The 13,909-nt window shown below is 32.4% G+C and overlaps 3 protein-coding genes across 4 annotated transcripts in view; 2 read left to right on the top strand and 1 right to left on the bottom strand.

Moving 5' to 3' along the window:
• The first annotated feature begins 17 nt into the window (after positions 1 to 17).
• LOC100118566 (coiled-coil domain-containing protein AGAP005037) overlaps positions 18 to 13,909 on the top strand; it is a 1,551,999-nt gene continuing 1,538,107 nt past the window's right edge. Inside the window, exon 1 of one of the 2 annotated variants that reach the window (XM_031920997.2) lies at positions 18 to 318. The gene's annotated coding sequence lies outside the window, so the exon portion shown is untranslated. The remainder of the gene's footprint in view (positions 319 to 13,909) is intronic. The other variant, XM_032601339.1, reaches the window with a different exon arrangement.
• LOC116415708 (104 kDa microneme/rhoptry antigen-like) lies at positions 1,036 to 2,644 on the bottom strand (the record flags this gene model as incomplete). Its single annotated transcript, XM_031921233.1, has 3 exons — positions 1,036 to 1,254; positions 1,334 to 1,591; positions 2,263 to 2,644. Coding segments are annotated over 3 exons (651 nt in total), but the record flags the coding sequence as incomplete, so codon positions are not given.
• LOC116415821 lies at positions 8,277 to 12,978 on the top strand. The gene is made up of 3 exons (XM_031921225.2): positions 8,277 to 8,282; positions 8,355 to 8,441; positions 10,625 to 12,978. Exons 2-3 carry the CDS (start codon positions 8,439 to 8,441, stop codon positions 11,423 to 11,425), a joined length of 804 nt encoding a protein of 267 aa, XP_031777085.1. The 5' UTR covers positions 8,277 to 8,282; positions 8,355 to 8,438; the 3' UTR covers positions 11,426 to 12,978.

Genomic DNA, 13,909 nt, shown 5'->3' with positions numbered 1-13,909 from the left:
AAGTATATAGGTTTTTTATATTTACGTTTTTGTATAATACATATCCCGTCGTCATGTGTTTACATTTTCACGGTTTCGAAATAAACAATTTTGATACACACTGAACCGATTAAAAACGGTAAAAGACGATCTACAAAATAGGATCCACCCTAAAATTATTAGTGTTCTTGATAATACTAAAATAAACTTATAAAAGAAAATGTCTGAATCTGACGACTCTGGTGATACAAACGTTATCTAAGATCAGGAAGAAGAGAAGACCTTACAAATTATTCCATGCGGAAAAGAACATCCGAGGAAAATGACTGCAATCAACAAGTAATTTCATGAATTCAGTATTTACATAATAATTATACATGGGGGATTTTGATTTTACGTGCCTGCTTCTCAGAGGTTTCTATGTACATAATTCATGAACAAAAATTTACCCTAATATATTAGAAATTATAAAATGTTATAAACCACGCACTGATCTTTTCCCAAAATTTCAAGTTAATTATGTGGGATGTACGGAGGTGAAGTGTGAAAGAAAGACTTAGACTCTTAGTAAAAACAATATATTTGAAGTATTGGCTACATCGTCTGCGCTCTGCGCTGGCAGGATTAGAACTAACTCTCCTAGGGGCTGCCGGTCGGCACCCTGGCCGTACCTGCCCCCTCACTCATCCTTACTCGTGCGTCATCACCCACTCATGCGTCGGTCGCTCTCGGGCCCAACAGCTGGCCCTGGCGCCCTACTGAAAAATGTCACTTGATAATCAAGTGAGATGTCAAGTGATTATCAAGTGACTATCATGCCAAAATCTCAAGTGATTATCAAGTGATTATCAAGTAATTATCAAGTGATTATCAAGTGACTATCAAGTGATTATCAAGTTGAATTGTGATTTGAATTAAACAATTACTTTTTAATACTATTAATTTATAAACGGTTGTTAAAAATTAAAAATTTAATTCGCCATTTAAAATATAAAATACAATATATTCTAGGATATAATTTAAATTTAATTTTGGGAGTCAGAAAAAGAATTTTAATTCGAGTTTTAATAAAAAATATCGTGTATTGTTTAATAAAAGTACAAAATAAATGTTTCTTCAGAAGTAATCTTCATTATTAATTAGGCTTTTGGTAAAGTCTTTCATCTCTTTCGTGGAAACTTAAACTAGAAGTTGCATTTTTAATATATATATCTTTAACGTCTCGATCTAATTCGTTATAATAATTTGAGGTATTTAGATAATCCTAGTATAAACCTGTATGAAAAACATAAGATGAATTGCAAAACATATTTAAGGACGTCCAAAAATTAAATATTTATAAACTTTATCCTACTAAGATATAAATTTATCTTCTTCGGTGAAAATAACTGTATAGGCTGATTGCCAAATCTTTTATTTTTTAATTTAGAAAGGTCTAAGCATCTATGCGCTATTATTCGTTTTGTCCAAAACACATTCCCTAGATCTCTTAAAAATTTTGACCTTCTGCTACGTTTCATTATTCTCCATGTATCCTTTCCTACTTTGACCTTTTCTCCGAGGTAAACTTTATCATCTACGATTTCATACCGTTCATGCGGTTCTGCGGTGACTGAAATAAAAAAAATATTTGATGATACAAGTGACGTAAGTGGCACTTTCTGGCACTTTCTCGCTACGCTTGGGCGCTAATTTTGCTGTGCCGGAAGTACTGCTTAGGACGCGCGTATCGTATATTATTTTATAGCAAGTGTGGCTTAAACCCGTCACCCCCAGAGGGGAGGTTAGCGTTCGATATGGCGAAGCCCCCCCTCCCCCGCCTAAAAATTTAAAACCTCTAATCCAATTTAAAACTGCTGCTTTACGCCCGCTGCTCGAACTTTACGCCCGCTGCTCAAACTTTACGCCCGCTGCTCGCACTTTACGCCCACTGCTCAAACTTTACGCCTGCTGCTCGGACTTTACACCAGCTGCCGACTTTTTACGCCCGCCGGTAAAAGAAATGGTACTTTAAGCCCCCTTTATAGGTACAAAAAACGCGAAAATTGTGCCTGTGTTACAAAAACATATATTTCGAATGCTTTTAGACTTTAGTATCTTACTACGAGCCCGTACAGCTTAAGTAAATAATTCATTCATTATTGCAACGTACCAAAATATGCTCTTTAAGATACGGATAACCGTGCGGTAAGTGCGGGTTTAAGACACTAGTGCTATCAATTATTGTTTGTTATTTTATTGCCTTTTTATAAATTATTACCAAAGAATTTTTTTTTAATATACCTGTTCCTAAATCATATCCAGCCTTTTTATACGCCCTATATAATTTTGGTTTATACTGCTTCACCATGCCAACTGCACACGGCTCAGAATCAGACAATCCTTCATTGTCTCTTGCTTCATTTCGAATCTCGGGTTCGTTCCTTTGTGTCCTACATCTTGGACCTGGACGGCGTGGTCTAGGTTCATAATTTTGCTGAGGACGTTGTGGTGTCGGAATATCAGGTAGGGTATGATGTCTACGCGGGGTACAAGGTGTTCGCGATCGACGAGGGGTTTGCGATCGATGAGGAGTTCGCGATCTACGAGGGGTTCGCGATCGACGAGGGGTTCGCGATCGATGAGTGGTTCGCGATCGACAAGTAGTTCGCGATGTACGAGGGGTTCACGATCTACGAGGGGTTCGCGAACTACAAGGAGTTTTCGATCGACGAAAGGTTCGCGATCGACGAGGGGTTCGCGATTGACGAGAGGTGCGCGATATGTCTGGGGTGCGTGATCCGCCTGAGATGCGCGATATGTCTGGGGTGCGCGATCCGCCTGAGATGCGCGATCTGCCTAGGGGGATGCGCGATCCACCTGGGTAGCGCGATGCACCTAAGATGCGCGAACCGCCTGAGGTGCGCGATATGTCTGGGGTGCGTGATCCGACTGAGGTGCGCGATCCGCCTGGGATGTGCGATTTGCTTGGGGTGCTCGGTCCACCTGGGGTTCGCGATACATCGGGGGTACGCGATTCATGCCGGGTTCGCGATCCGCTTAAGGTGCGCGATCTGTCTATGGTACGCGATCTATCCGGGACACGCGTTACATCAGGGGTGCGCATTCCGCCTGGGGTGCGCGATCGGTCTGTGGTGCGCGATACATGTGTCTGAGTAGAAGAGAACAATTCGCGCGATATCAGCTTCGACGATTTTCTTAGACTAACGGGAAGGGAAACAGACTTCGTGTGAGATAAGGCAGAATCTTTTGCCTTTTCGGGACTAACAATACGTTTATGTTTAGATCCAGACAGATTTGAAGAGCCTCCTATTGGTGAGATATCTGAATGATATATATACATATTTTAATATAAATTTAGTGTTTTAAAAATTGAAATATTTCTGGTTAAAATTTTAGAAAGATCGGGAAATTACCGGACAGCAGTGTTATGTAATGTTATGTTATTCTTTAGATATTGATATTTACTAGAGTATCATATCTCACAACAATTTTTAAATTAGATGTTATAGTTCAATTTTACAAATAATAGTATATTGTGTACCAAGGGCGTAAAGTGGGCTTTTTTAGGCCGAGTGTGCCCTACTGAAAAAAATCGCGCGATTATTCGCATGATTAAGCGCGAGAACAATCCCGCGATTAATAGCGAAAATTTATCGAACTTTTTTCGACGAGATTAGTCGCACGATTAATCGCGTGACTAATTGCGCGATTTATCTAAAATAAATTTTTTAATTAAATAAAATTGTTTAAAATGCAAAATTATTTATCGAGGTGGCCATTTTAGGTGTTACCATCCAGATGATAACACCTACACTGGCCACCCCGCTAACTAATTTTGCATTTTAAATAATTTTATTTTATTTAAAAATTTATGTTAGATGAATCGCGATATTTGTCCCGCGTTTAATCGTGCGACTAATCACGCGACTAATCGCGCGATCACGCCAACCAAATTTTCAAATAAATTAAAATTATTTAAAATCCAAAATTAGTTAGTGGGGTGGCAAGTATAATTGTTACCATCAGGATGGTAACACCTAAATTGGCCACCTCGCTAAATAATTTTGAATTTTAAACAATTTATTTTTTTTTTAAATTTATTTTAGATGAATCGCGCGATTAGTCACGCGATTACTCGTGCGACGCGTCGAAAAAAGTTCGATAAATGTACGCGATTAATCGCGGGATTATTCCCACGATCAATCACGCGAATAATCACGCGACTAATCGCGCGATTTTTTTCCGTAGGGTGGAGTTGCCAGTACGAGGCAAGGCGTTTACGAGCCGCAGACGAGTACTGCAACCACACGAGGGCAACAATCCCACTTAACACAAATATTTATAAAATAAAGTATTATGGATTATCAACATTTTCTATTTATTAACACATTTATTTCCAATTTAAAAATTTTCAAATACTTCAAAATTTTCAAAATTTTTAAAATATAACAGAAAACACAAAATTTTACGCCCGCTGCTCAAACTTTACGTCCGCTGTTCAAACTTTCCGCCCGCTGCTCGAACTTTACGCCCGCTGCTCAAACTTTCCGCCCGCTGATCGAACTTTACGTCCGCTGCTCGAACTTTACGCCCGCTGCTCAAACTTTACGCCCGCCGGTAAAAAATGGTACTTTACGCCCGCTTAATAGGTACAAAAAACGCGAAAATCGTGCAAAAAATCTTTTTTTCATTAAGAGGCAAAACATCCCTGTAGTCTAAAAAAAGACTCATTTTTAAAATATTTAATGTGGTTGGGTCCCCTTTAATTATTATATCTTGAAACGTAACAAAAGTGAATGAAAAAATTTTAGAGTAGTTTTTGTCCGGAAATTTCGGGATCTTTATAAAATTGTAACCAAGGATACGCAATAATGTATTTGCTCCAAGCACATACGATAGTTATTCATCAACTTATTTATCAAGTAATGATTTAGTATGATTAATAATAAATCAGTTATTATTTAATAAATGTTATAAAAACATAACAAATTTCGTATTTTTTAAATGAATTGATTTAAGGGACAAACCACTTTTAAAACTCAAAAAAATCGATTTATTTTTTTATTTCTTTTATTATCGATTTATTTTTTTATTTCTTATTTTTATAGAAAATTTTACGTAGAACACGCTCGAAATCCGTTTATAAAAAAAATATCACAAAATTGGTCGAAAACAAGAAAAAAATTCAATGTTTTCAGCATTAAAAATTTTCTAAGCATTCAAAACAAAATTCCTGCATTCATACCAAAAGTACAAGTGTACGAAACATCCTCCTAAAATTTGAGCTTAATTTGACTACTCGTTCCCTTGGAATCCTACGGACAGTGCTCGAACACATAAAATAGTGCACGGAGTGTAACACATGTACGCAGGGGCTACTATCAATTTAGCCTGGTAAAAGTCAAGATTATATCTTTATATATTAGAAAATAGTATATTATGACACTGTTGTGGGATCTGCTTTTCTACCTTGCTCGAGGTTTTTCGCACTCGCTTCGCTCGTGCGAAAAACCTCGAGCAAGGTAGAAAAACACCTCCCACAACAGTCTTATACGATATTTTATACCACGAGAGTCGAAAATTGCAATTAAAGTTTGCATTTTGAGATTAGAGTGGTATAAAAAACTTTATTTTAATAATAATTCATTTTTAAAAATGTTTAATATAATTTTATTTTTCAGGGTTTAAAAGTGGTTTGTCCCCTTAATAGGACATGGGAATCATGCTTGCGTTACAAACAATATTTTTTATTTCTTAATATGATTACTTGGAGTGAATCTATAGTAATGCTTTAATTTATTCAAATACAATATGTCCTTTTTTATCATCATAGATTTATTTTAATATGGTCCATTATTCTGGAGGATTTTACGTCCTTTTTAAACTGATCTATTGCAAAACAGGAAATGATATCAAAAGTATTTTATCAGATTTATTTAAGAAATACGAAGAAAAAATTAATTTTTTTTAATTAAATATGTTGAGAATTGTCATATTTGTATATAACAATACAATACAAGTTTCCAGCTCCATTAGAATATAAGATTATATTTTTAATAAATTGTTTGTCTCCTCGTGTGTTAATAGAACGAAAGATCATTACACATACAACCAAAACGACTGTCTAAAAATAAATGTCTAGTCCATAACCGCACGTTTCTTTTTGAATATATACAAAAACTTCTGAATATTTCTGGAGATCTACATTTATTGTATAGTATTTAAGGTGTGGCCACTTTTTTATAAAGTTTCTTAATCTAAGATCAAATGACTGTAAATAATAGTCGAAAAATTATGCTATATCTAATTTTTTAAGTATATTGATATTGACTATCAAGTAACATTTTTTAATATATGATTTAAGCATTTGTAAATTTCTCATTTTGAATATTTTGAATATTTAATAATTTAATAAATGATTTTTACGGATATTCAAATAATTTTATTTGTAATATTTGAATTTTAATAAAAGATTCAAAAGGGAGGGGCGGATAAGATGACTGAATAGATTTAAAATAATAACCTGTTTGTGATGACTGGAACGGAATAAGAAGTTGTTGCGTTTTTGGAGTTGAACAATGAAAGGGCTCAGAAGGATGTACTTCACTTTCTTTATGATTTACTGCATTTCTTTTTTTCAAACCATCTACGATAAAACATTTTTTCAAACTTTCATTAAATAGGTTTAAAAAAATTTTAACAAATTTTATAAAACACATTATAACTTTGAAAAATTTCAATAATTAATAATTTTTAAATTATATTTTACTACATTCCGCAAATGTCTAAATAGTAAATATAAATTGTAAAGAGTTTTTTTTTAATGTTATCTAGATATGTATGCAAATATTTCAGGACAGTTGAATATGTATGAATAATTATTGATTTATAAATATTGATACATATTCATTTGCTTTTAACAGAATGTCGAAGCAAATTTCACAAAGGTATCATCGTATCTCAAACCACATTTTACAATATTTGCACGAAATTTATCTCGTAACATCAAAAACCAACTATTTTGCACAAATTTAATCTATTATTAAATATTACCGTTACTATTACTTTTACGTGTTGAAAATAAATACATATTTTCAACAGAGTTTTGTTCTCGAGGTTACAATTACAACCAATCAGCTAAGCTTAAATATTGCCATAAAGATGTAAAATCATGTATACAAAAATATGTGAAAACTAATGCGGATACTTTTACAAACATTTGTACAGATATGTAATTAAAATTCAATTTTTAATTTTTATTAAGATAAACATGTATAGATGTACTTTGTTTTTGAACTTACATATTATTGGCACTATAATAATGGTAGACATGATTTTATTGGAAATGATTAAACATGCATGATGTATAACGTATAACCATATTTTTGTCCATACATACCGAATTTTTGACAATCTTCTAAAAGAACTATTGTTGACTGTGATTTTTATTCAAGTCGGATACGCTCACTTCAGCCACACTATTGTCTGTATTATTAAAGCTAAATCTCTTTCGACTATTAATATGTATCTGTTCATTGTATTTTTTAATCGTTTCTTGACTGTTAATGCACTGAACCATATTTTCTATAATTTTACCTTTTTTCTGTAAGAAAAATATCATATACAGTAAGTTAAAAAAATCGTATAATTTTAATGAAATAAAATACATTACTGGTTTTTTTTCTTCAAATTCGAAACTGTCATTAGTATCGCTAGACGTCAATTTCTTTGGAATAATCAGTCTCTTTTTTTATTTTCTGCTTTGGACCTAGCGTCAGATTCTGATTCTAAAATTTGAATGAAATGTGGGATAAAAAATACACAAGACAAACTTATGCTAAAATATGAAAAATAATAACTTTCAAAAATATGAAATATTCTACGGATTTCGGAACAGTTTGAACATTGTGTATCATGCATTATTCGTCATACTGTTATAGGTACAGCTTTAATCTCTTTGTAGGTTATATACATATAAACATCTTTCTAATGTTACTTGCTGAGGAGGAAGATTATTTGTCTTTGGGATTAGAATATTAGTTACTAATTTTTTTTCAATAGATAACAATATAAAAATTTTTATGTGTTATGTGCAGCTAATGAAAAAATATTAATCAAAAAGAGAACAATTCATTTTAAACTATTATCAGCACTACAAAAGGTATTGTAAATAAATTTATGGAAACAGTGTCAACATGAATAGGTATAAAAAAAATTTTGAAGTAGGAGATGAAGGAATAACAAAACGAACTGCTCAATGATATAAAAATGTTCTTAATCAAACAGATACATTTGATGAGGTAAGCTGTTTTTGAATTAAAAAATCTAGCTCTTCTTACATCAAAAATAATAATAAATTTGTTTTGTTATAGATATGCAGTAGTCAAACCTCACTTGTACAAGCGGAGGAAAATAACTCCACCGATGAATTGTGCGAAGGAAGCAGTAACGAAAACATGGTTAGTATAATTAATTATTGTTAGTTTAGTCTACATACATTATCAAGTAATGTTTTTGTTAAACAAACTGCTTCAATAAATATTGATATCTATTTTCATGCTACGGACTATAAATAATTCACGTTATTTTAATGTATCAATTATATTAATTGTATCCATGATCAACGGATTTTATTGGCAAAAACATTATATGTTTATAACTTTCTTTTATTCGTAATAATTATATTAAAACCAGATTCAGAATTAGTTGTAAAATTAAAAAAAAAATAGTTTAAATGGTATAATTTTTATTTTTATATAAGCACCTGTGTGTAAATTTAGACGCCAACACCATAGAGTTCAATAAAATACATTCAAAAAAGACAATTAAGTAAAAATTGCCATCGCAGGCAGTTTACCCATAATTAAACAAATAATTTTACAACTAATTCTATATTTATTTTCAATATTATAAATATAGTGTGATAAATGAAGAAGATTCAGACACACTGGCTAGCCCTCATACATATGGTGTACATATTTCAGAAGTAAAAAAATTAATACTATATGATTTTAAATATCAATATTTGTTTGTCTTCTATTAATTAAAAGAGTCATTGGTGCAAAAAGTTGTGTGTACGTTGAAAAAATACATTTAAATAAAATCGAAAAAAAAATAATAAATTTTTTGAATTTTACCCATATGTGATGTTCATAATTAAATTTCAAGTATTGACGATACAAGGAGTAATAAAGAGTTCATATACGAACTAGAAAATGCAAAAGACATACATAAAATAGTTATAAATATCGTTCAACTTAATTTTTCGCGTGTATTATGCCCACTTACCGTCGCCAGTAGGTGGGTCATACAATCTGCCGACTGTACATATTTTTGACATAATATGAGTGTAAACACCTCAATTTCCTACAAGGGTTTGTAATACTTTTTTCAATGGATTTATTTACTAAGAAATCGGTGTTAAAAAAATCAGGAATAGTCTTTTTCAAAGTAAAATTTTCTAAACTTTTGATTTATAATGTCAGAATTTTAAAAAATCTTTGAACATTATATTGGATTTGCCATCGCACATTTTCAAAATGTGATAGTGAATTCATAATCAGCGACCCAAAAAATCCAATCTCGTGTCCGTTTCGGGCACCTACGGCACCCTATCAACTCCCACTCGTGCTCAAATATCATCCTCGCTAGAAAAATTAAATTTTCCCCCCTAGTTGCACAATATACTATTTCGTCATAGTTTACTGAAATTTTAAAAATTGTTATAATTGTTATAAATTGTTATAAATTGTTAAAAAATGTTAAAAATTGTTTAAAAAATGTTATAAATTGTTAAAAAATGTTAAAAATTGTTTAAAAAATGTTAAAATGTAATTTTATTCACTGCTTAACTGTAATAGCCACTTTATTCCCTGAAAAGCAGGACTATAGTAGCTTTTTATTCCCTCGTATCTTTTACTCCCGCATTTTCGGGAATAAAGTCTTTATTCCCGCAAATGAGGGAATAAAGTACTTTATTCCCGCAAATGTATTATTGAAGTGATATACACTGTAGAGTCCTCAATTTCCTATTCGTTTTTTGTGCACGAAAAGGGGCCTATGCAGGCCCGAGTTAAAAAAAAGCACGGTGTGTAACAAGGGGGGAAGTGGCTTTTTCAGTCTCGGGTGCCCTCGACTCTCACTCATGCTGAAACATCATCCTCGCTAGAAAAATCCAATTTTCCCCCTAGTTGCACATTGTACTATTTTAATACGCATTTTTTGTAAGGTTCAGAAAATTTTACTTCTTAAAAGATTATCCCTAATTTTTTTTAACGCCGATTTCTTAGTGAATAATGAATCTGTTGAAAAAAGTAAAAAAGAAATAGAAAAATAGTTCATTGCTCCATGCGCAACAAGTGCAATTTTACGTACACCAAGTCATGGACAGTGTGCGTAATAATATATCATGATTGCAAAAAGGTCACACAAGGGAAAATTATGTTCTCGCACAACACATGTTCTGTACAAATCGTGATTTAAGAATTGTGTTCTGGACGTAGTGTGCACAAAACCCTGTTTTACTTTACCTTCCTTTCCCTCTCTTTCTTTTTTTTTACCTGACTCTAATTTTACTTATTTGTGTCTTCCTCCTCCAATAACTTTTAACTTCATGAAATTAAAATTTTTATATTTATTTCAGACATTTTCTGCATATGAATCACAAGATCACGACTTAAGCAGCTATTTATGTAGCATTATGTTAGATGGCGTGAAAGAAAACCAAGATCAGTCTTTTAAGTGCCCTAAAAGCTTAGCTGAAATGATGAATAATGTTGATTTTATGGATTCTATAAAAGTATCTGTCAATATAAAAAAAGGAGAGTTATTTTTAATGATTTTAAAATTTTGTATTACAAATAGTTTATCGGTTACAGCCATGACAAATTTATTTAAATTGATAAATATAATTTTTGACTCGCCAATCCTGCCAGATTGTCGATATTCTCTTGATAAATTGTTGAACCCAAAAGAACACGCAGAGTTTCATGCAGTTTGTCATAATTGTACAGCTTATGTAGGAAAATTTGGCGAAATATCCTCTGTAAAGAACTGTAAAATATGTGAAGCTGAATTGGATTTAGATAACCCTAGTAGTACCAGTTTTTTCGTTCTTCTTGATCCATCGACACAAATACAAAATTTATTAAACTTGTATGAAGATCATTATGAGTACGTTGTAAACGAAAGAATTTCAAAACCTGATCGTATAGAAGATGTATACGGTGGTCAAGAATATCGTAAATTTGTTAAGACCTTACCGCCAGAAGAAAAACATAGTTATGTTAGTGCTGTATTTAATACGGATGGGACTCCAAAATTTGAGTGCTCACAATATTCTATTTGGCCTTTGTATCTGATGTTAAATGAATTGCCTAAACAACAACGAATGCAGAAGTTAATCACCTGTGGATTGTGGTTTAATAAAAAAAAACAAACATGAGTATTTTTTTAAATTCATTTGTTGATATTATTAATAAATCCACTAAAGATATTGTGTGTACTGTACATAATCAACAAAAAATTGTAAAACTTTACGTTGTAACCTGCTGTGTAGATTCTGTGGCTAGAGCGCCAGTTCAGGGTATTAAACAGTTCAATGGTAGTTGTGGGTGTAGCTGGTGCCTGCATCCAGGACAATGGGCTGAAGGGAGTATGAGGTACTGTTTACTAACATCTCCTCCTGAGTCTCGAGTTCATACAAAAACTGTGGAAGACATGATGATTGCAACGCCTACTAATCCTATTAACGGTATTAAATATCCATCACCTCTTATAAACTTTTCAAAGTTTAATATTATATCTGGCTTCTCAGTCGATTATCTTCATTGTTGTTTAGAGGGCGTTGCAAGCCAGCTTACGAATTATTATTTACTGTCAATGAGTAAAGATGATCTTGAAGAACTCGATGAAAAGATAAAAAAAATTACAGCTCCACACCAAATTTCTCGTTTAACCAGATCAATAAGTTCCAGAAATGATTGGAAGGCTCGCGAGTGGGAGAACTATGTTTTGTATTATAGTGTACCTTTATTAGAAGAACATATAAGCAGAAAGCACCTTTTTCATTGGCTTCTTTTTGTAGAAAGCTTATATATTCTTTTGCAAAGTAGTATTAACATCGAACAATTAAATAAGGCCAATGAAATGTTGTACGAATTTGTAGCGAAATGTGAGGAATATTTCGGAATTAAAGCAATGACCTATAATGTCCACCAATTACTACATATATCTGAATGTGTATTAAATTGGGGGCCATTGTGGTGTCAGTCAACATTTTGTTTTGAATCTGCGAATCGATATTTATTAGGAGCAATAAAATGTTCAAAAGGTGTCACATTACAAATCATAAGATATGTTAATATAAACCATATGATTTCTATTGTACAAGAATACATTTATCCAGACACGAATGAATTAGTTAAAATGTACTGTGACAATATTCTTTGTGCCAAAGTACAGAATGTCTGCAAATTAAAGAAAATTACATATTTTGGGCTAGGTGACTGCGTCAATGATGATATTTTGGAAAAAGTACAGCTGTCAGAAAATAGTGCTAAAGTATATTACAAAATGGTAAAAGATGGCTGTTTATATGAATCGTCTCTAAAAATTAAAAAAAGATCTAATAATTCATTTGCACAACTGAGAAACAAATAAATTTGTACAAATTTTAAGTTTTATTATTGACGAGGAAACCAAAGTAGAGTTGACCGTATGTAATGTCATAAAAACAAGGCATCGTTTCGCGAATAAATATAGTAATCTGCAAATAATAGACAACATTTGTAACGATTCTATTATTGTGCCAACGGAAGAAATTATGACTATTTGTATTTTTATGAAAATTCTTCAAATTATGTATATTTGCCCAATACCTAATTTACTTCATTATTGAATGCCTATAGATAAATCAATGTAAGCGATAAAAACAATTTTGTATTTTTTTATTAAAGAATTTACATTTTTTAAATAAATTTATTAATTAACAGTCAATGCAATGCAATTTATTTACTTCTCCCACGAAATAATCTTTTTTAATGCATGCTATGTCATAAATCATTAATAAAAATTATTTGTTTATATAAAGTCAGTATTCAACTTGATAATCACTTGATAGTCACTTGATAATCACTTAATAATCACTTGATAATCACTTGATAATCACTTGATAATCACTTGAGATTTTGTCATGATAGTCACTTGATAATCACTTGACATCTCACTTGATTATCAAGTGACATTTTTCAGTAGGGCGTGTTCCCCACGTCCAGCGCTTGCGCTGAGCCCTCCGCTTTTTCCGCCGTCCCTCCTATCATAAACTCATAAAACCCTTCTCGCTCGATTCACTCATAAAACCTTTCCTCGGGCTTTCTTCGGTTTATGACATAATCCGGTCTTCCTCTTAAACCTCACGTTCCGTCCCTCGCATCCTTCGTCTCTCATACACATGCGCGCACTTACACATACACGCTCTCTATATCACTCCCACAATTATTATAAAGCCTTCTTACTCCCGTAACCGTACAACATAGAAAATTCATTTTTTTAGGTTTTTGAATTCTAGCTCTTAAACTAATCACTAAAATGACTTAAAATTTTTACAACATGTTGATATTATCATCCTTTATTGTCATTATTTTTTTAACATTTTTCCCTCCGCAATTTAGTTTTGAAGATAGGAATTTTTTAAAGGAAAACCCCCTATTATTATAACAATTACAATTAACTGCATTTACCATAAGTTGAAGCTGAATATGCAGGTTTATATTTGAAACCAAGTAGTGCAGTATGCCCTAAATGTCAGTTTGTTAACATGTCTCCAACACAAATTATAATTTAAACCTATCCGTACACAATAGTAGACACCTAACAAATTGTACACATAGATACCCTATACAAACATATTTCCCTACGCGAAAAAATT

Source organism: Nasonia vitripennis (genome assembly GCF_009193385.2).
Source record: "Nasonia vitripennis strain AsymCx chromosome 1 unlocalized genomic scaffold, Nvit_psr_1.1 chr1_random0005, whole genome shotgun sequence".
NCBI lineage: Eukaryota > Metazoa > Arthropoda > Insecta > Hymenoptera > Pteromalidae > Nasonia > Nasonia vitripennis.
The sequence above is the reverse complement of the archived record's forward strand: the minus strand, read 5'-3'. Positions and strand labels throughout refer to the sequence as shown.